The 18204-nt window shown below is 42.8% G+C and overlaps 1 protein-coding gene across 2 annotated transcripts in view; it reads left to right on the forward strand.

Annotated features, from left to right (window-relative positions):
• Positions 1–17986, forward strand: part of RNLS (renalase, FAD dependent amine oxidase) — a 66106-nt gene extending 48120 nt beyond the window's left edge. The window contains exons 5-7 of one of the 2 annotated variants that reach the window (XM_048945780.1): positions 5198–5371; positions 13290–13465; positions 17710–17986. In XM_048945780.1, coding sequence (XP_048801737.1) covers positions 5198–5371; positions 13290–13465; positions 17710–17862 — 503 coding nt within the window. In that variant the 3' untranslated portion in view covers positions 17863–17986. The remainder of the gene's footprint in view (positions 1–5197; positions 5372–13289; positions 13466–17709) is intronic. The other variant, XM_048945781.1, reaches the window with a different exon arrangement.
• Positions 17987–18204: the final 218 nt, after the last annotated feature.

An 18204-nucleotide genomic window follows, 5' to 3' on the forward strand; every position in this document is an offset into this window, starting at 1 on the left:
AAACATAAAAAGAATGAAACATCAGCCTTAAAACCTGTAGCATTGGTCTTGCATACCGTTCAGGTTTTTGGTTGTCAGTTTTGCTGGTAGATTTTGACCATGATATCGCTTTATTGTCATCTCAAACAATATAATCTTCCTCTGCCTTTTAAATTTGACTGGCAGAGCACAGAGGGTCGTTGTTGGTGGTGCAGAGTCCGGTTGGAGGCCTGTAACTAGCGGTGTTCCTCAGGGGTCTGTGCTGGGTCTGGTCTTGTTCAACATCTTCATCAATGACCTTGATGAGGGGATAATGGCCACTCTCAGCAAGTTTGCCGATGATACGAAGTTGGGAGGATTGGCTGACACACCTGAAGGCTGTGCTGCCATTCAGCAAGACCTGGATAGGCTGGAGAGCTGGGCAGAAAAAAACCGGATGAGGTTTAACAAAAGCAAGTGTAGAGTCTTGCATCTGGGGAGGAATAATTCCATGCACCAGTACAGGTTGGGGGATGACCTGCTGGAGGGGAGCTCTGCGGAAAGGGACCTGGGTGTCCTGGTGGACGGCAGGTTGGCCATGAGCCAGCAGTGTGCCCTTGTGGCCAAAAAGGCCAATGGCTTACTGGGGTGCATTAAAACGAGCGTGGCCAGCAGGTCAAAGGAGGTGATCCTCCCCCTCTACTCTGCCCTGGTAAGACCTCATCTGGAGTACTGCGTCCAGTTCTGGGCTCCTCAGTACAAAAAAGACAGGGATCTCTTGGAAAGAGTCCAGCGGAGGGCCATGAAGATGGTGAAGGGCCTGGAGCATCTCCCCTATGAGGAAAGGCTGAGTGAACTGGGTCTGTTCAGCCTTGAGAAAAGGAGACTGAGAGGGGACCTGATCTGGGTCTATAAATATCTAAGGTGTGGGGGGCAGAATGGCGAGGCCGGACTCTTTTCAGTGGTGAGTGGAGACAGGACAAGGGGAAACGGCCAGAAACTGCAGCATAGGAAGTTCCGCACAAACATGCGCAAGAACTTCTTTACAGTGAGGGTGACGGAGCACTGGAACAGGCTGCCCAGGGAGGTGGTGGAGTCTCCTTCTCTGGAGATGTTCAAGACCTGCCTGGATGCCTACCTGTGCGACCTACTGTAGGGAACCTGCTTTGGCAGGGGGGTTGGACTTGATGATCTCTGGAGGTCCCTTCCAACCCCTACAATTCTGTGATTCTGTGATTCTGTGAAATTTGCAACAGTTTAGAGTCTCATGAACTACAGGCATACTTTTTCAAAAACCTAGGCACCTCTTGTTGATCTTTCTGCCAGCATTGTCCTTCCAGGCTCCATATGTAGGTATGGGCTTAACAACTGTCTATAGAACTGTAACTTTACCTTGGTGACGGCGCTACTCTTCAGCATCCACCCCCCAACAACCCCAGACACCTTCTGCAACTTTACAGCCTGTGAAGACAGGTCTGTAAAGCAATGTCAAGTCTTAAACGAGGTGCTTAGAGCCAGCTGGCTGGCAATACTGAGCTTGTGAAGGTTGTACCCACTGAAGCACTCCACACAATAAACAAGCAAATGTCACTCTGCAGGTATGATCTTACACAGACCAGAGGTGGGATATAGAGCGAGCCATGCAGCCCGAACACCGCTGCAATTTTTACCAATCTCAGATATTCGCAGAGCACGAAGTTTTCTTTGTGCTAAGCTCTGCTGGGGGTATTTGCTTCTTGGGTTGAAAGAGGTTTTGTTCATTTTCTTCCCTCCAGGAGAAATAATTGCCAGACAAAAAGTGATGGTTTAGATGGGATATTACAGCTTTATATTTATTTGCTCATTCATAGGATTTTAATTTTCTTTTGAAGCACAGCAAATATATGTAAATACATTGTGACTACTTGTAATGAAAGGGGCCCAGTGGTGACAGACTCTTCAGAATTCCACTGTTCATAGTCCTTACCTGGATGAAGTGACACCCAAGGGCAGACAGCAAGGCTGTGTTCTCATGTCTTGCAATGCTGGCTGGGGAGAGGGAAGTGTGAGAATGGGAATGTTGGGACACATCTGTCCCCACTGTCGTGTGATCTATATTTGGAAATTGGCACAAAGTGTTACTGAAGTTGGTAACATCGCTGTTTGGAGTAGGCATGGAAGGATCTCCGAGACAGCTCGTAGATGCTGACACTGAGGGCCTATACTGTTGAATTCACAGCTTGAGAGGAGAGTGGGGAATGTTTCCCGTTAGGTGGGGTGCTCAAGGTCTCATCATGTTGGCATCCTTTTCTCTGGGGCAGTTCTCCAGCAAGCCCCATGTGTGTGCCTAATCCCCTTCTTGACACTGATGGGAGTCGCCTGGTTCCTCAACCAGGACATGCTTTGGGTCAAGTGAGAAGAAATGGCTTTGAAGAGCAGCTCTTGCATCACCATTACTGGGTCTTGGTCACAAACCAATGGTAAGATGAATGGGATACTACACCATAATTTAGGTGAAGGCAGCTTTGCCAAGGGAAGTTGACCACAGGCACCAGGGGGTCTTTGACCCAATACTTATAGCACTTTCTGAAATCCATGAGGAGGAACGGATCACAGAATCACAGAGTGGCTTGGGTTGGAAGGGACCTCAAGGATCATGAATCTCCAACTTCCCTGCCACATGCAGGGCTGCTAACCTCCACATGTAATACTAGACCAGGCTGCCCAGGGCCCCGTCCATCTGAGCACCTCCAGGGATGGACGGGGCAGCCACAGCCTCTCTGGGGGGAATCACCACCCTCTGACTGCGATCTTTCAACCAATTTCTTATCATCGGGTAGTCCAACTCAGCCTTCATCTGTTGAAGCCAGTTTTCCTTTTACATTTACCAAAGGAGGTAGAACAGATCCTCCTTAAAAAGATACAGGTCCAGGAGCAGGTGTCCCCACAACTTCGCAGAGGGGAAATTAAACAGGAGAGAGAAAGGAAGCTTATTAAGAGTACATTTTGCTCATCCAGTCCTGTCTCTTGTCCTTTGTCTTCCTCTTGCCACATTACTACCATCTCCAGTGCCAAATCCTTTATTTCTCCTCCTTTCCCCTCTCCAGCTGTAAAGGACCAACAAGAATCTGGTTACCCCTTATGGAATGTGACACCAGTGTTCACAAGTTGATTGTTGCTTTTATCTGCCCCTCATATTTCTCTGTCTCCAGAAGTATTTATACTAAAATAATTTAAATCTCTGGGCCTTTTAGGGGGGTGCATTTCAAGGTTTATTACAGAAGAGATTTGGGATAACATCTGACTTCCAGTGTTCTGGTGTGCTGGTGATTAGGTAAAGCTGGTGTAGGTGCAGAAGCTGTGATAAAGTGGGGGAAAACAGCCAGGAACCTGAGTTAGAACAGCCCTCTGAGGTCACATCTGGAAGCTGACAGCAGTTCTGTGTGGGCACAGGAATGGCACCATTACCTACTTGTCTTCTGCATGTAAAGCTTTTTAGTGTGCTCATGGTCTCTTCTGGGCTTCTCTGTGCATAGAGCAGTTTATGAAGCTCAAAGACTCCTCCTCCAGTGCATAACACAGATTAGATGCCCCCCATCCTGGATGTGTGAAGGCCCTCACAATATTTCTGCTGGGGTAAGCTTCTTTTGAGCAAATGATGTAGGCTGGGCAAGACCAGGGGATATGCTGACCTCAGTCTGGAAAGCGGCCATTCCCCTGTGAGGTGAATGTTTCCTTGAGTTTGCCACCAGGTCCAGCGCTGAAGAATCCTCTCTGGCACTTTTCATTCACTAGTATACATACAGTTGCTGCATGCTGAAATGGCAGCCAGAGCCCTGACATGTCTTTTATAGTATTAAATAGAATCCAGACGTCAGCAGCCTTAATGCTTGTGAGAGGTGAGTACACCAGCAGCAGTGGGAATGGATCTTTTTGCTGACCAGTAGGCTCTGAGTTCCATGGCAGTTTTTGCAAGGACTTCTCAATGTGATTGAATATGCTCTCAGCTGTGTGTCCTGCAGTAAAATGTTCTGCTAGCATGGCTGAATCAGGACTCAAGAGTCCCTTGATACTGGACCAAGCAAGGAGGTTTGATTTATAGCTTGGGTACTGGACTATCACACTGGCACAGCAGGAAATATCTGTTCCCAAAGAGAGAACACATGCTGGTGTAGCATGTGGTGAAGCCTTTCTGTTTTGGATGTTTTGAGGAGCAATGTTAGGCATGACAGCAAGGCCAGTCATAATTTGATGCATGCTAATGTTGTCATATGGAAGTGGCTGTGGAGTGGGCAAGGCATGCAGGCAAACCAGGCTTCATGCGTGGGGCTTGTCTATCCCAGGATGAACTACTTTGGGCAGCATTTTGTGAAGACTGGAAAACTGAGGCAAAAAGCAGATGTTAATGGGAAGCAATTGGAAGACAGAATTAATCACAGGGAGAAGTGGATTCACAGTTGCTCTGAAATGTTCTAACCTGCCATAAAATGCCTTCAGCTAAAGTTATTGAACTTCACTACAAACTCTTTGTGGAACCTTCTCCTTTCTGAGAGTTTCTCAGGTTGTCCCCGCTCATGCTGTGCTAAAAAATATTTAGGATAAGTTCTTCTTTGCTTTCAATCACAAATGTGCTAGTAGTCTGGCTATTTCAGTACAACCCAAAAACATAGTGCTGAAGTGAAATGCCATGGTGTTTTTTATGTCTGTTTGAATTGCAGTTAAGACACTGGAGGGTCTATGTGGCTATTTCTCCCAGAAGTTCAAGAGTTCCTGTGTTTGTTGTTTGGTTTTTTTTGTTTGTTTGTTTTTGTTTTGTTTTGTTTTGTTTTTAATATATGAAGTCATTTGTTGGGTTCTTTTTGCAAAGTCATGTGATCGTTCACTTTATCTGTTGGGGCAAACTGACACATTTTATTCCTGCCAAGAAATACCTGTTCACCTTCAGAGAAAATGTTTGGGAAGAGGTCAGCTGGCATCAAAGTCTCGCAATGTTATCTAGAAGATAAACAACCCACAGATGGGGAGGGTTGCACATGAAGGACGTACTCTGTATAATGTGCCATTAAAACTTCATGAAGAGGTGTCCCAGAAAAATATTACAAAGCACTAGGGTTAGTATTAGATTCTTAGTTTTAGCAGTCTGGTTGTTTTCAGGAAGGAGTAATCAGCTTAACCACAGAATTCATGCATTTAATGTTCTGAGAGAAAAAGGACAGTCTGAATTGTCTCGGCTTTTTTGCATTTTTTTTTTCCCCCACAGTAATTAATGAAAGGCAAAAGCAGCAACTGGAATCAGCAAGCTACTCCTCCCGCTATGCTCTGGGACTTTTTTATGAAGTCGGTGCACGGATTGATGTCCCCTGGGCTGCAAAGTACATCACCGATAATCCCTGCATACGCTTCATCTCCATCGATAATAAGAAACGCAATGTAGGTCAGTGCTCCCATTATTTCCCTTAAACACAGTGACAATAGAGGGAGTAGATCATGAAAAATGCTGTTTAATTGAGTGTTGATATTCTGAACAGAACAAGTATTTAACTCTAAGCCATGGTAGATAGCATTTAATGTCACATTTAGCCTGTAATAAAATACACAATGAAAGCGGGAAGGTCCTCAGAAAATCACCACCCAACACATGGTTTACATTACTGCATTTATGAAACCAGTGTCAGGGGATTTGAAACATCAAAATGTTGCTATTCCAAGAAAGTGTTTGAGTTCCTTTGTTTAAACATTGATTCATAACCATGCCAATTTATCTCCCGTCATCCATTACTTTTCAACTCCTGTTCTTTCCACTAACTACACTTGGAAGTAGTAACAAGTTATATAATTGAGGCTGCCTAGTCTAATTCAGAGTTCGCTAGTTTGCTTTCATAATCATGGAAAAATCCTTCAAATGGCTGCATGTTGTACAGCTGCTCAGTAAAGCTTGGAGAACATCCCACTAGGTAGACACTTCTCATCTGTTTCTGGAAGATAGCAATGAAATAGCTATATGTTTTATTTATTAAATATATTCCATATACCAAGAGGTCTGGGAAATATATTGGCATAGAGTATCTCTAGAATAACTGCTAGCAATCAAGCAAGTTGGGAACTGAAAATACTTCCCAACTCTATTGCTTGCTCACATTGAAATGATGACTGAGTTTAGCCATGTTGGTGAAGGGGGAATGAAAATCTGCACACCTTTAGGGTGCCATAATAAGCATGGTGACACACTGCTACAGAGCAAGGAAGGATTCTCATCATATAAAAATTCAAGAGGTAGTTATTACACATCATGACATTCACTGTGCTAAAACATGTTCAGATTTAGATGTAGGAGACTCCTGTACACAGTCTCTCTTGTTCAAGCGGGATTCATTATTTCCTGCCAGCAGTCCATAAACACCAGCGATGTTACTCACACTGGGCATTGCAAACTTTGCCCTTACATCAAAACACCCTCACCAGTTTATGCTGAGAGCAATGTTGATGAACAAACTCACCGCTGTGCAAGCCCAATTTTATTATTTGTGCAAATAATTTAGTGTAGTTGTATGAATAGGCTAAATTCTTAAAAGAAAAAAAAATGGCTGACAAATAATATGCTGGTGGGCTTCTTCCTGCAAGAGCCAATAGCAAGTGCATAAGAAAGAATATTAAAAAAAAACAGATACAGAGTGATTTTCTTCCTCTGTCATTGTCTTCTTGTTGCTGACAAAGTGCAGCTGGATGTTTTCCTGCATGCAACATCTTCGCTGTTGAGTTTAAGGATGAGTTACCTGGTGGTTAATAGCACCTACTGGTGTTTCTCTCCCAGCCACCTGATTCTGGTGGAGCAGAAGACACAGCCCAGGTGAGGAACTCACCCATCCTTTCCTTTTCTGATCACTCGTGGATTCGGAGCACCAACAATGAGAGCAATGAATATGTAACAAAAATCAAGTTATCAAATCAGCAGTTGCTGTGTCTGGTAGTTCCAAAGGAAATTCATCCAAAGAGCAAGCAAAGTATTTGTTGGGGCATATTGTTAACAGCTAACTACTAGAACATCTGTGTTGACACATACCTTTCTCACTGAGATTTCCTATCATGAGAGAGATCTGTTTACACAAGTCGTTTTTTTCCAGCAACTGAAGATGATTTCTGTCCCATGAGGCCCTCCTTGTGATATATAAACAGTCAACCATATGTCTTAGCTGTACTGTCTTTCTTGGTGAACTTGCATTTTGCAGATTTGAGCTTAGGTCAAAGGTGTGTAATCAACAAGTATACAGATGTTGAATTGACAAGTATACAGAGAACCTAGGCTGGTCTTTAGAGAGCATATAGCTGAAAAGATTATCATGTTGGAAAGGGATCATCAGAAATGAATGGAAAAGCTTATCTGTGTCCTGGGCTCACAGGAAAAACTCCAGGAGGAGCAATCTTGAAAGAGAGATCCTTCCTCAGTGTCAGTCAGCCCTTAAATGGAGTCCAGGCTCCAGTCCTTCTGGTCACACAGCTGACCAGACATTCATCTTTACTCCATTCTTCAACCTTAACTGATCTTGATTCATCGGAGGAAGATGGGTGACAATGTGTCAGTGATCAGAGAGAGAAAGCAGAAATGTTCAGGCCAAAATTTATGTTAGTGTTCAGTTCCCTGGGTGAAGAAGCAGCTGAAACCTATCAGGACTGATCCTTTCCAGAGAGCCAGCATATTAATGCCTGAATGCTCCCTACTTCCACTTCCCCTCCTCTAGGCCGTATACACTCTCCTATATACATTGTATGCAGTGCATCCCTCCTTCATTACTTCAGTCTTAGGAGGGAAATTTGCTTTTCTGCCCATCGGATGTGGCTGCAGTACTTATCAGGTGTGTGTTCTCAGCAGTGTTGTAATTATACAACAGGATCAGTTTGTTGGTACGAATTAGAAATGGCAGAGAGGCGGGTCTGTCTATCATTCTCCAGAAGTATCAGCCTTTGCTCCTAGGGCTGAATGCTGCCGTGAGGACAGCTTTCCCATATGCAGTGTTGCAGTGAAGTACATCTCCATCTATAGAGGTAATATGCTCAAAAGTTACATAAGAAGGAGCCTACAAAAATGTATGTTGAATTCCCTGCGCACTATGTATGAATATTAAATATTTGTCTGATTGGCTGCCTTAAACACTCCATCAATATTTAAAACTGGTCGGGTTGGGGAGGGACAGTGGTAATCCTTCGGTATTTCAAGCCTCATTTCTGAAATACTGCAGTCTTTGCAGTTCTTTGTATTCCAGAGGATTAAAGATAGATGACGCACAAAAATCGAAGCAGTACTCTTCTTTTACGTGAGGATTGTGACGTTATATAATTTAGAGGGAAGGTTTATTTTGCAGGTTTTCAAGATCAGTGTAATTTGAGTATCTTTTTCTAATTTTAAAATAATTTTTGAAAGTGAATCCTCCCATGCTTATTTTCTAGGATTGCTGAAGTTATTCATTATTCTTTTATATATATTTTTTTTTAAATTATTTTTTCCCCCTAGTTTTATGAGGCTCTCTGCACTGTCCAGCAGTATTTCTATGCACTTTCCTCTCAGCCCTGCTTTTAGAGTTTGTTTGACATGGCAGTGATAAAACCCTTTTCCTTCCTCTCATGTTATCCAGAATCAGAATGGGTTTTGGACATCAAAGCACAACTCCCAGTTCAGAGTAAAACTTCCTTAGGGGTAGGGAGCAACCAAGTGTTATTTTTTTTCATTGGCATCTATTCTGACTCCAGGTTTTGCACCACTGGACAGGAATGAGAGAAATTCTTGACACAATTCCTATAGGAGCCTGTCAACACATCATACTCCCAGAATCCTATGGATACCGTACTGACCACTTGCCAAATGAATACTAAAGGTCTCAGGCACTGATGGAGTTCTTTGCTAAAGAAACATTCAGCTTCAGGCCTTTGTGGATTCCAGGGATCAAGCTAATTGCACCATTTAAATCTCTACAATTTTTTTTTTGGTTCAGAGACTCTGAACCCTGACCTTGGGATAGATTCTTCAACTGTACCAGACAAAAGCAGCTTTTGCATTTTGCAAGAGAGAAGATTTTGATGAGCAGACAGTTCACACTGGGCTTTCTCTGACAAGTGGTATGCTGTACTTTTATTGGGGTGTTCATGAGTTTTTTGGTTCTGCAAACACTTAAACTGTCTATTCCCTTCCTTCCCTTAAGACTAGTGGTAAGGAGGATGTGGCCACAATGGGAGCAGAGTTTACACCTGGGCTTACCATGGTGAATTGGGTACTCTAGGCTTACCAGGGCAGAACAAAGTCTCTGTGGGAGGACTTGGCAACATGAGCTGTTCATATTGCCACTACGCTGCTGTAAAGAATGAGTGCAAGGAATGGTCATAAGTCTTTATTATCGTAATAGTGCAACCATGCTTCTAGCCCTAGCAACTTTGCTTCACCCAGGACACCGTACTTTTCCATCTTATATTCTGCATTAAATGTGCTATCCAAATGTAGAAGCCACCTTTCTGACACCAGATGTTCCTGAGTGACAAGCCAAAGTGCTGGCTCTGTTTTTCCTGGTCTTTTTCAGAGTAACTTTTATTAGCTCCGTCATTTTTTCTGGACGATTATCGTTCTAGCAGGCTTAATACTGCATACGTTCTCTCAAGTCCTTTCACTTTGAACTTCTATAAATAGTTTGGCTCTGTCTTCAGCCCTTTAGGATATGGAAGATGCACTTAGATCCTCTCTTTTTAATTCCTAGCTTCTATTTTTCAACCCTTTTCTTTTCCCCTTTTCCCTTTCCTTGGATTTAGTTTCAGACTTACTAAGAAGTTCTAGTCAGGCTGATAGTGCAGCTGGAGTTTGATCATAGAATCATAGAGTCGTTTCAGTTAGAAAAGACCTCTAAGGCCCGGCTGTTAATCCAGCACTGCCAAGCCTACCACTAAACCACGTCCCTAATCTCCACATCTACGTGTCTTTTAAAAACCTGTGGAGTTGGTGACCTCACTGCTTCCCTGAGAAGCCTGTTCCAGTACTTCACAACCCTTGTAGAGAAGAAATTTTTCCTGATATCCAGCTTTAGCCTTCCCTGGCACTACTTGAGGCAGTTTGCTCTTGTCCTATCACTTGTTTCTTGGGTGTAGAGACCCTAATATTTTTAACTTGTCTGGGAGGGAGTGGTGGAACTTCCTACTTTGAAAAAAAGAAACAAATTGTTCACATCCTTCCTACCGCTCCTTTCAGCCCTTCAGGCTGCTCAGAATAACTCAGGTAGTTAGTGATCGTGGCCAAGACATGGTGGTGGCAAAGATGTCTCTGGGAGGAAGGTTTTGTTAAATCTGGATCTCACATCAAAGCCTGGCTCTGCCCATCTACTCATCCTCATGAAATAGCAACTCCAGCATCTTCGAGGTCCTCAAAGCGGGCATGTAGCCACTGCTGTGACAACACCACTGCCACAGGCAGGATGTGGGGCTGGATGGGAAAATATGCCAAAGTTCACACAGTTCCTTTCTGTTTACATGGATGCACACTGAGTCTTGAAAATCCTCATGTTCTTCACTTTTCATGTGCTGATGTTGATTCTGTTTGATGAAAAAGAAATTCACTCTAAAATGAAGAAAACACTGAAACAAAGAAAACCTACATTTTTAGGCCTGCATCTTCTATATGCCACCAAGGAGAGGTTGAACATAGGGCACAAGTCCGGATGCCAGCACTCAGGGGGAGGCATGACATCAGTGCAGCTTTGGTGTAGCATGGGCTGGAAGGACTAAAACACCAGGCAGAAGCAGGCTGCTCCCAAGTTTCCATGGGATCCCTCAGTGACTGTGGATTGGAGGGGGTACTCTGCCAACACTGGCAGAATGGCTGCTGGCTAATGATGTATTTATAAAAGCTGCAGCCAACTCTGCTGTCTCATCTGAGCTCTGATCTACCCCTTCCACCACATCAACTGATTGGATTAATTGCTGTGCAGCTGGGATGAGAGGAGGGAGAACTGAGAGCAGATGAAAGCTTTTTGCTGCCTCCATTTGCCTTCACATCATTACCCACACTTTGCCGAGCATTCCCTGGCTTGCTGCATCTCCCATGATGCTTTGTCATCTACCATCACGGCCACAGAGTGTTCACATCTCACCACAAATAAAGGAAATGAAAATCTCATGAGAAGCCCTGCCAAGTTTTTAGTTTTTAAACTAACCATTACAGCCTGATCTAAACACACTGGGAAGAAAATACCAGGCTTGCTCTTGCTGCAGCTGAACTTGCAGTCATTCATACCTGGTGCAAGAGCTCTAAGGCACTGAGGCTGAGATACCCCCATTGCTTTCAGGGAAAAATCTATTTTAAACTCCTCCGTTAGCCAATATTTTTGTAGGAAAAAAAAAAGACTTGAAGCTAAATTTGATCCCTGCAGTCTGCGTATTTCAGTACTGGAAGGCTGTGACTCAGTGGTCTCTGGAAGCTCTCCAAGCTATGAGTAGCTCTAAGGAGGAATTAAAAACTCGAACTGCCTGTTCTTCTGAAACTTGCTTTGTACATGCTATAGAAGAGATGTGAGATCTGGAAGAAGCAGGCCCTGTCCAAGAATCATTGGCTACAGCAAGTCACAGCAAGCAATGAGTATTTATGGTAATAAAATGCTTAGTTGTTAATGAGCGTTTTTACCAACTTTATGTGGAAGAATTTGCCAAATCACATGTACGAAAAAAAAATATCCGCTTCCCTACTTCGTTATCTATCCCTGGCAATACATACAGACAACAGGCTTGGAATACCTGTTTTCCACCTCAAAGTGGGAAGGACAGACTGAGTGGGGTTCCCATGAATTTTGCAGACATTTGAAAAACCTGATGTGAACAGAGGTAATGGCCTGTGCTAGTTCGTGAAACCAGTGTAGGGATGGGAAATCTCAGGAAGGTGAGACTGAAGGTTACCCTCAGGCAGCCAGTTCACCGGGGAAGAAGATGGCCTCTTTGGTTGAGTCTCTGCTTCTAGGTCTTGTTTCACTCAACTGTCTTCACACCAGATCTGCCTTACCTCCATCCGATATCCACGCTGGTTGTAGATCATGCACTTTTTTTCCACCCACATTTAGTAGAAGTTGACTGAGCCACTTAAGAAAGAGACTGAGTGTAAGGATCATCCAAGTTGAAGTGAAAACCATCATTTCATGTTTTCTGTGAGTGCTTGGACTAGGCCCTGATGTGTCTTAGTTGTGTAATCTGAAGAGATCAGCAAATAAGCAGAAAGTTTATCAGGAAATGAAGTTTAGGTTGCTTCTGAAAGGTGGAATATGTTGGCTTCTCAAAGGAGGAGCCTTATGTATCCACAGTGACAATGAAGATGTAAAGATTTCTATCAGGTTGGTTTCTATGGTTTGGAAAGCCTCTTTCTGCATGGATTATCTGGTCAGAAAATGCTCATTTTCTGCAAATGAAATATTTTTCTAGGAATTTGATAGTTCAAACAGAGGTTTAGCCTGAAAAGACTTTGCTTCTAAGGGAGGGAGTAGCAATGTCTTAGGCTGCAGCAAGCATTTGCTCAAATGCAACAGCCGTGGGCACAGAAATAAAGGATGTAAGCTGCTTACCTCTGGGAGGTCTACAAGTAGGAAGGGATCTCCAGAGAGATACCTTTGTATCCACTGCCAACCCTTCAATGAGGTCTTGGAGGGTGTGGATCCTCACTCCATCCCTTCCAGTCACTCAGGTCCATTGCATGTACCTGAGCTCCCCTGGGTTGGCCCTGCCTTCCCACCAGATGCTCAATCACTGCTTCGGGCTGTGACTGAGCATTTTCACTACACACAGATTGCATGAAGCTTAACACTCTTCAAAACCTGTATGTAGACAACCCCATGTTGATGTCCTGGAAGTCACTAGAACAGCAAAACTAAAGTTGAGTTCACTTGTGTAGATCAAGATAATGATTTATCAAGCCAACCTGTCCTGGCTTCTGTTTCCCTTCTCCTCCACAAAAGTAAAGTATTGGTTTTATTCTAGTGTCAATTATGTAGGTAGTATTGCATGGCCAATATGCAATCCATTATAGAGTAAGCAGATGTTTTTCACTGCAAACTCTGCAAACACTATTCCTTCTTTTGTCCTTTGCCTTGGGGTTCCTCTAGGAGAAAAGTAGAGGTATTGCAATGGGAAAGCCATTACAAATATTGAAAAAAGTCTTGATTTCTCTACTGCGCTTCTTGTAAATAACTTGTATTGTTTCTTGTGTTTCTCCCACTGGAGGAACAGGGTGGTGCTGCAGATACATATTTAGTTCTAGGCTAGAGAGAGACACAATGAGCAGTATTGAGGGAATGTGTAATTAATGAGTAATCTTTAAGAAGCATCTCTCTTCTTCATTTCAGAGTCTCCTGAAATTGGACCCTCAGTTGTAGTTCATACAACGGTGACGTTTGGAAGAGAGCATCTGGATTCAGACCCTGCAGAGGTGCAGCAGCTAATTCTCAGCCACCTGGAGAATCTTGTTCCCTCCCTGCCCAAAGCAGCTAGTGTAAAGTGTCACAAGTGGAGATACTCACAGGTAACCCATGGTTGATCAAGCAGCTGGGAGGGTGTTGTTATGGAACAGGCACAGTGGGTATCCTGAGAAAAAGGACATCATGCAGCCCGGTGGTGTTCATCCTCAGAGCCAGGAGAAGGAAGAGATATCCATGCAATATCCATAATGCCCTCCTCCAAGTGGCCACGAGCAGTGTTCATGGCTGGCTAGCTATAGCCAGATCACTTCTAGTCATGTTTTCATGTAGTAGACCTGGCTTAGTGTTAAGTTATGCAACAATCCTCATAAGAAGGAATAGGAGCAGTGCACAGGAAGGAAGTAAATCCCACATGCTTTGCTGAGATTTTTTTGGTATTTAAAAATATGACTAACTCTGTCTTTTCTGCCTCTGAAAGCATGTGGCTTTATTAGCAAAACTCCTACCCTACCACAGAATAGTGAGAGTTCTTGTGTTTGGATATACTAATTGTTACTATTTGATTTGGCCCGCTTCAATTTAACAGTATGTTATGCAAAAAGTATTTTAATGTAAACTACCTAAGGGTAGTAAAATGTGTATATTTTACAGACGTCTCTTAAAAATCCAAGGAAATTGTTGGCAATTTCCTCACGGATTGGTGTATATCTACGTGTTTACCCAAAGCCTCTTAAGTTAAATTACATTGGTGAAACTGAATGTGGAAGTCAATGCAAAATATTTACTTAAGGCAGTCCCCTAAAAATTTCTCCTTTTATGAAGTCTGGAAAAGTTACTGTAGATGATGGCTGTGAAGTCTGCTTGTACCCCTTGATTAGCATCCAGCGACGAGAATCTGGTCTCGTTAGGACAAAGTTTATTTTTCTGTGAATTAGTTATTGGTAGTCTGCAAGTCACTTTCCAGTGCACAGTGTTTGTTGTCATATGAAAAAGGCATTAACATATGCATTTATGTGTTAGATACTTCATATCATGTGTTTTGTATGTTCCTGTTTATTGGTTCAGGGTTTGTTTTTTTGTTAGTTATGGCATGTCTGTACAGTTGCCATTGTTAATTCACCCTTTTCTGATTCTGTCTTCTTTTCTTCTGCATTACCTTTTTCCTTCAAACTGCATGTGAGCACAAACGCTGGAGGTGTTACGGAAATTTTGATCAAGTGCTTGGTTGATCAAGTCTGGAAAGGGCTCCCAAAACAAAGTAAGAAGTATTTCTAAACAAAATTAGACAAGGCTATGCTGGTAAAACAGTTGCTACCAGAAATCTGTCACTTCATCCACACTTATCGTGAAGAGAAACAGCATGCAGCTGAACTATGCAATTCTGCCCCTGGGATTCTTTTTTCTCTTAGCTGCAATAACTTTAACACTGTGTTCAGCCACATTTCCACCAGATTGCAGGAACAATGTTTGTTCAGAAGATAATGCTGATGTTCATGACATTGAACTTTTCTCAAACACCATGCCACTGTACAACTTAAAGCTCTTCCCACTATCTTCTGCCTCTCTTGCGTGCTACCTACTCTGCTGCTACCAACTAAAATCACCAGTTCCAGTGGTTGCTTGAGTTTTATGTCTGTGTCACAGGAAGAATTATCGCTAATCTTTAATTCAGTGGGTGAATGTAAATATGTAATTGCGAATAAGTTAGCATAGGTCAGATCAGTTACCTCAGTAAGAGATCTCTATTGCCAGGTGTGCACCCTGTAAAATAATCACTACCGGAATTAAATATCTGGAACAGAGTTCCCCCTTTATCATAAAGCTGTCTTTACTTTCAGTTATAATAACCTGTTGTCTTTGAAGCAAGGGGAACTGATAAGATTGGTGCATCTTTCCCCTGACTCTTTTAGACAGGATTTATCCTGCTTGTTAATTAAATCCGTCTGTAGTGTCCTTCACATGGCCAAACACAATCCTGGGATTAAAATGCAGACATTACAATTATCCATGGCAGATGAGGGATTAGGACTTCCAAACTTCTACTTACACTACTGATCAGCGCAGATGCAATTCTGGATCCCCTGCTTTAATTATGATAAGACACTATTAGCGTTCAGAGCCACGAGCATCCCAAACCATCCCTTGTACAGAGGCACTTTACATGTGCAAGGGATTTTGGCAAAACACAGAATCATAGAATCTGAATAGAATCAAAACACAGAATCTGGACCACAGAAAGACTTCTTCAGGTCTCTAGTTCAGCCTTTTGCTTAAAGCATAACCGTTGCCAATTCTAGATCAATTCCACCATGGGTTTTTCCTGCTGAGTATTAAAGTCTTCATGGAATCATAGAATGGCCTGAATTGAAAAGGAACACAATGACTATCTCGTTCCAACCCCCTGCTATGTGCAGGGTCACCAACCAGCAGACCAGGCTGCCCAGAGCCACATCCAGCCTGGCCTTGAATGCCTCCAGGGATGGGGCATCCACAACCTCCTTGGGCAACCTGTGAACAGTGCATCACCCCTCTCTGTGTGAAAACTTCTTCCTAATATCCAACCTAAACCTCCCCTATCTCAGTTTAAAACCATTCCCCCTTGTCCTATCACTATCCACCCTTGTAAAAGTCACTAAGTCTTCCAAGGTTGGAGATCCGGCAGGGTGGGCTATGTAGCTGAAAGTAATTTTGGACAATACCTGTTCTAAATGCATATGACTGGGATTTTTTTTGTTAGACTTCACTACATACACCTGTGCATTGCATCTCACTTTTTGCCTCTACATATGTATATGTGTGCATGCTTACTGCTTTTGTAGTGAGGATTATTTTTGGTAATGCACTGATTTCTGTGGCTGCTCTATAACTGTGGGCCTTCTTCTTGCCAACGGTGAGCTACATCTGAGTCACTGGAAGAATTCCCTGGACTTGGCAAGTTGCCTTGGGTCTTGATCTTGTTCACTGGAGCTGACACTGCCACAATAGAGCTCAGTAACAGTTTACTGTACAGGAACCCAAAACGTATCTTTGGACCAAAAGCAAGGCAGAAAATCAAGGGAATATGGAAAAAAAATTACATTCTGATTGATCTCTGTTTATGCTCCATTGTTGTGCTGCTTTTTTTCCTCTCTCTTTGTCACTCTTGATGTTTTTTCTTCTATTTCAGCATTTCATCCTTGGGTCATGTTTCGTCATTCCTTTTACCAGAACATCTCTTCCAATGTTTCTTCTCTCATAACTACATCATCAATCTGTGCTGCATTGTCTCACTCTTCTCTTTTTCGTTTTACGTGGACCTTCTTTGCCATCATGCTTACCATTGCTGCTCCTGCTACCTTATCTCTGTTCTGACATACACCAGTGCTACTCTGGAATGTACTGGCTTGGTACAATGTGGACAGTCAGTGTTTTCCTTCTCCTGCCATGCTGTCCCACTCTCTGGCTCTCAGAGGAGCCAACAGAGGGGATATATACAAGGAAAAGAGGAGCAGAGCTGGTCCATGTGAATCTTTTGGTTCCTCTGGGGCTGTGCTGCTCAACTTCTGTCCATTAAGTCAGTGTGGCATCACAGTGATCCTAATTTAAGAGAATAGACAGGATAACATAAAAAGCCAATGGCTTTTCTAATCTATGTTTAGATCTTGTAAGACCATGAGATCTAGCACACGTGCTTGGCCAGATTTCCAGCATAGTGGTGTTGGTGCACAGTTCCCGTGCCTGCTCTCTTTGTGAATCAGAGGGCAGAGGACTTGGTTTATTTGGATTAAATGTCTTTGCTCTATTAACATTTAAATGCTTTGCCTCACCTGTAGTCTCAGATGATGAAGGAAGCAAATAAAGCCAACAACTATGGAGCACAGTAGTTGAATCCTTCGAAGTTTCTGTATTGATTTCTGTGTGTTCAGGCCATGAACTTCTTTACTGTTTGATGTTTTGTCATGTCCCATTTCAGAGTGTTTACCTCCTGAACTCCTAATTTTTTTACACATTTTGTGATGGGAAGATTTTGAAACAAAAGAAACCATTTTCATGTGAAGGCTTTTGGGTTGAACTGCCCATCATGAACTATCCAGGATCAGGCTTTATTTCTGCTGAAACAGACTGAGAATAAGACAGGACAGGGCAGTAAAATTTCTGCTTTCCATATGCAGGAGAGCATTATTATAATTACTTAACTCCTCAAGATAAATATTTTACTATTTGATGGTTAATATTAGAATCTAAACTCTGGGATGGAAAGAGCATTTCATATGAAGACATTTTTCTAGGTAGTACTGATCTTTCTGGCATTGAATCCAGGTAAATAATATACTTTCTTTTGTATCTCCCTGTTTCTTTTCTTTTTCAGGTTACAAAAGCAGTGCCCAATTGTTCAGGACAAATGATTCTTCATACTCAACCTCTCCTGATTTGTGGGGGCGATGGATTTACTTGTTCCAACTTTGATGGCTGCATAGAGTCTGCCATGAGTCTTGCAGAGACTGTGAGGTCTAATTTATAACTGTTGCCGTTCACTGCTAAACATAGTCTAGATTTATGATTAATTTTTTTTATGATGGATTGAATTTTAGTTTAGTATGAAATCCACTGGCTTCTATCTTGCAAAAAATAAAGTAATAAAGGAAGACCTAGTGGTGTTCTGTAATAATTACTGAAATGGAATTTAAATTAATTTTCCAGGGTCTGTGATGAGTGGTTACTTTGCTTGATATCTCTAGTCAAAGCCACTGAGTTCTAGCAGCTGTGCTTTCCAAGTTGGATGGCTTGCTGTAATTCTAACCATGTCTCCTGGTGTGGACAAAACACAAAGGAGGCATTCTGGATCTCTGCCACCCTGCTTTCT

This window comes from Lagopus muta, chromosome 5 (genome assembly GCF_023343835.1).
Source record: "Lagopus muta isolate bLagMut1 chromosome 5, bLagMut1 primary, whole genome shotgun sequence".
Taxonomy (NCBI): Eukaryota; Metazoa; Chordata; class Aves; order Galliformes; family Phasianidae; genus Lagopus; species Lagopus muta.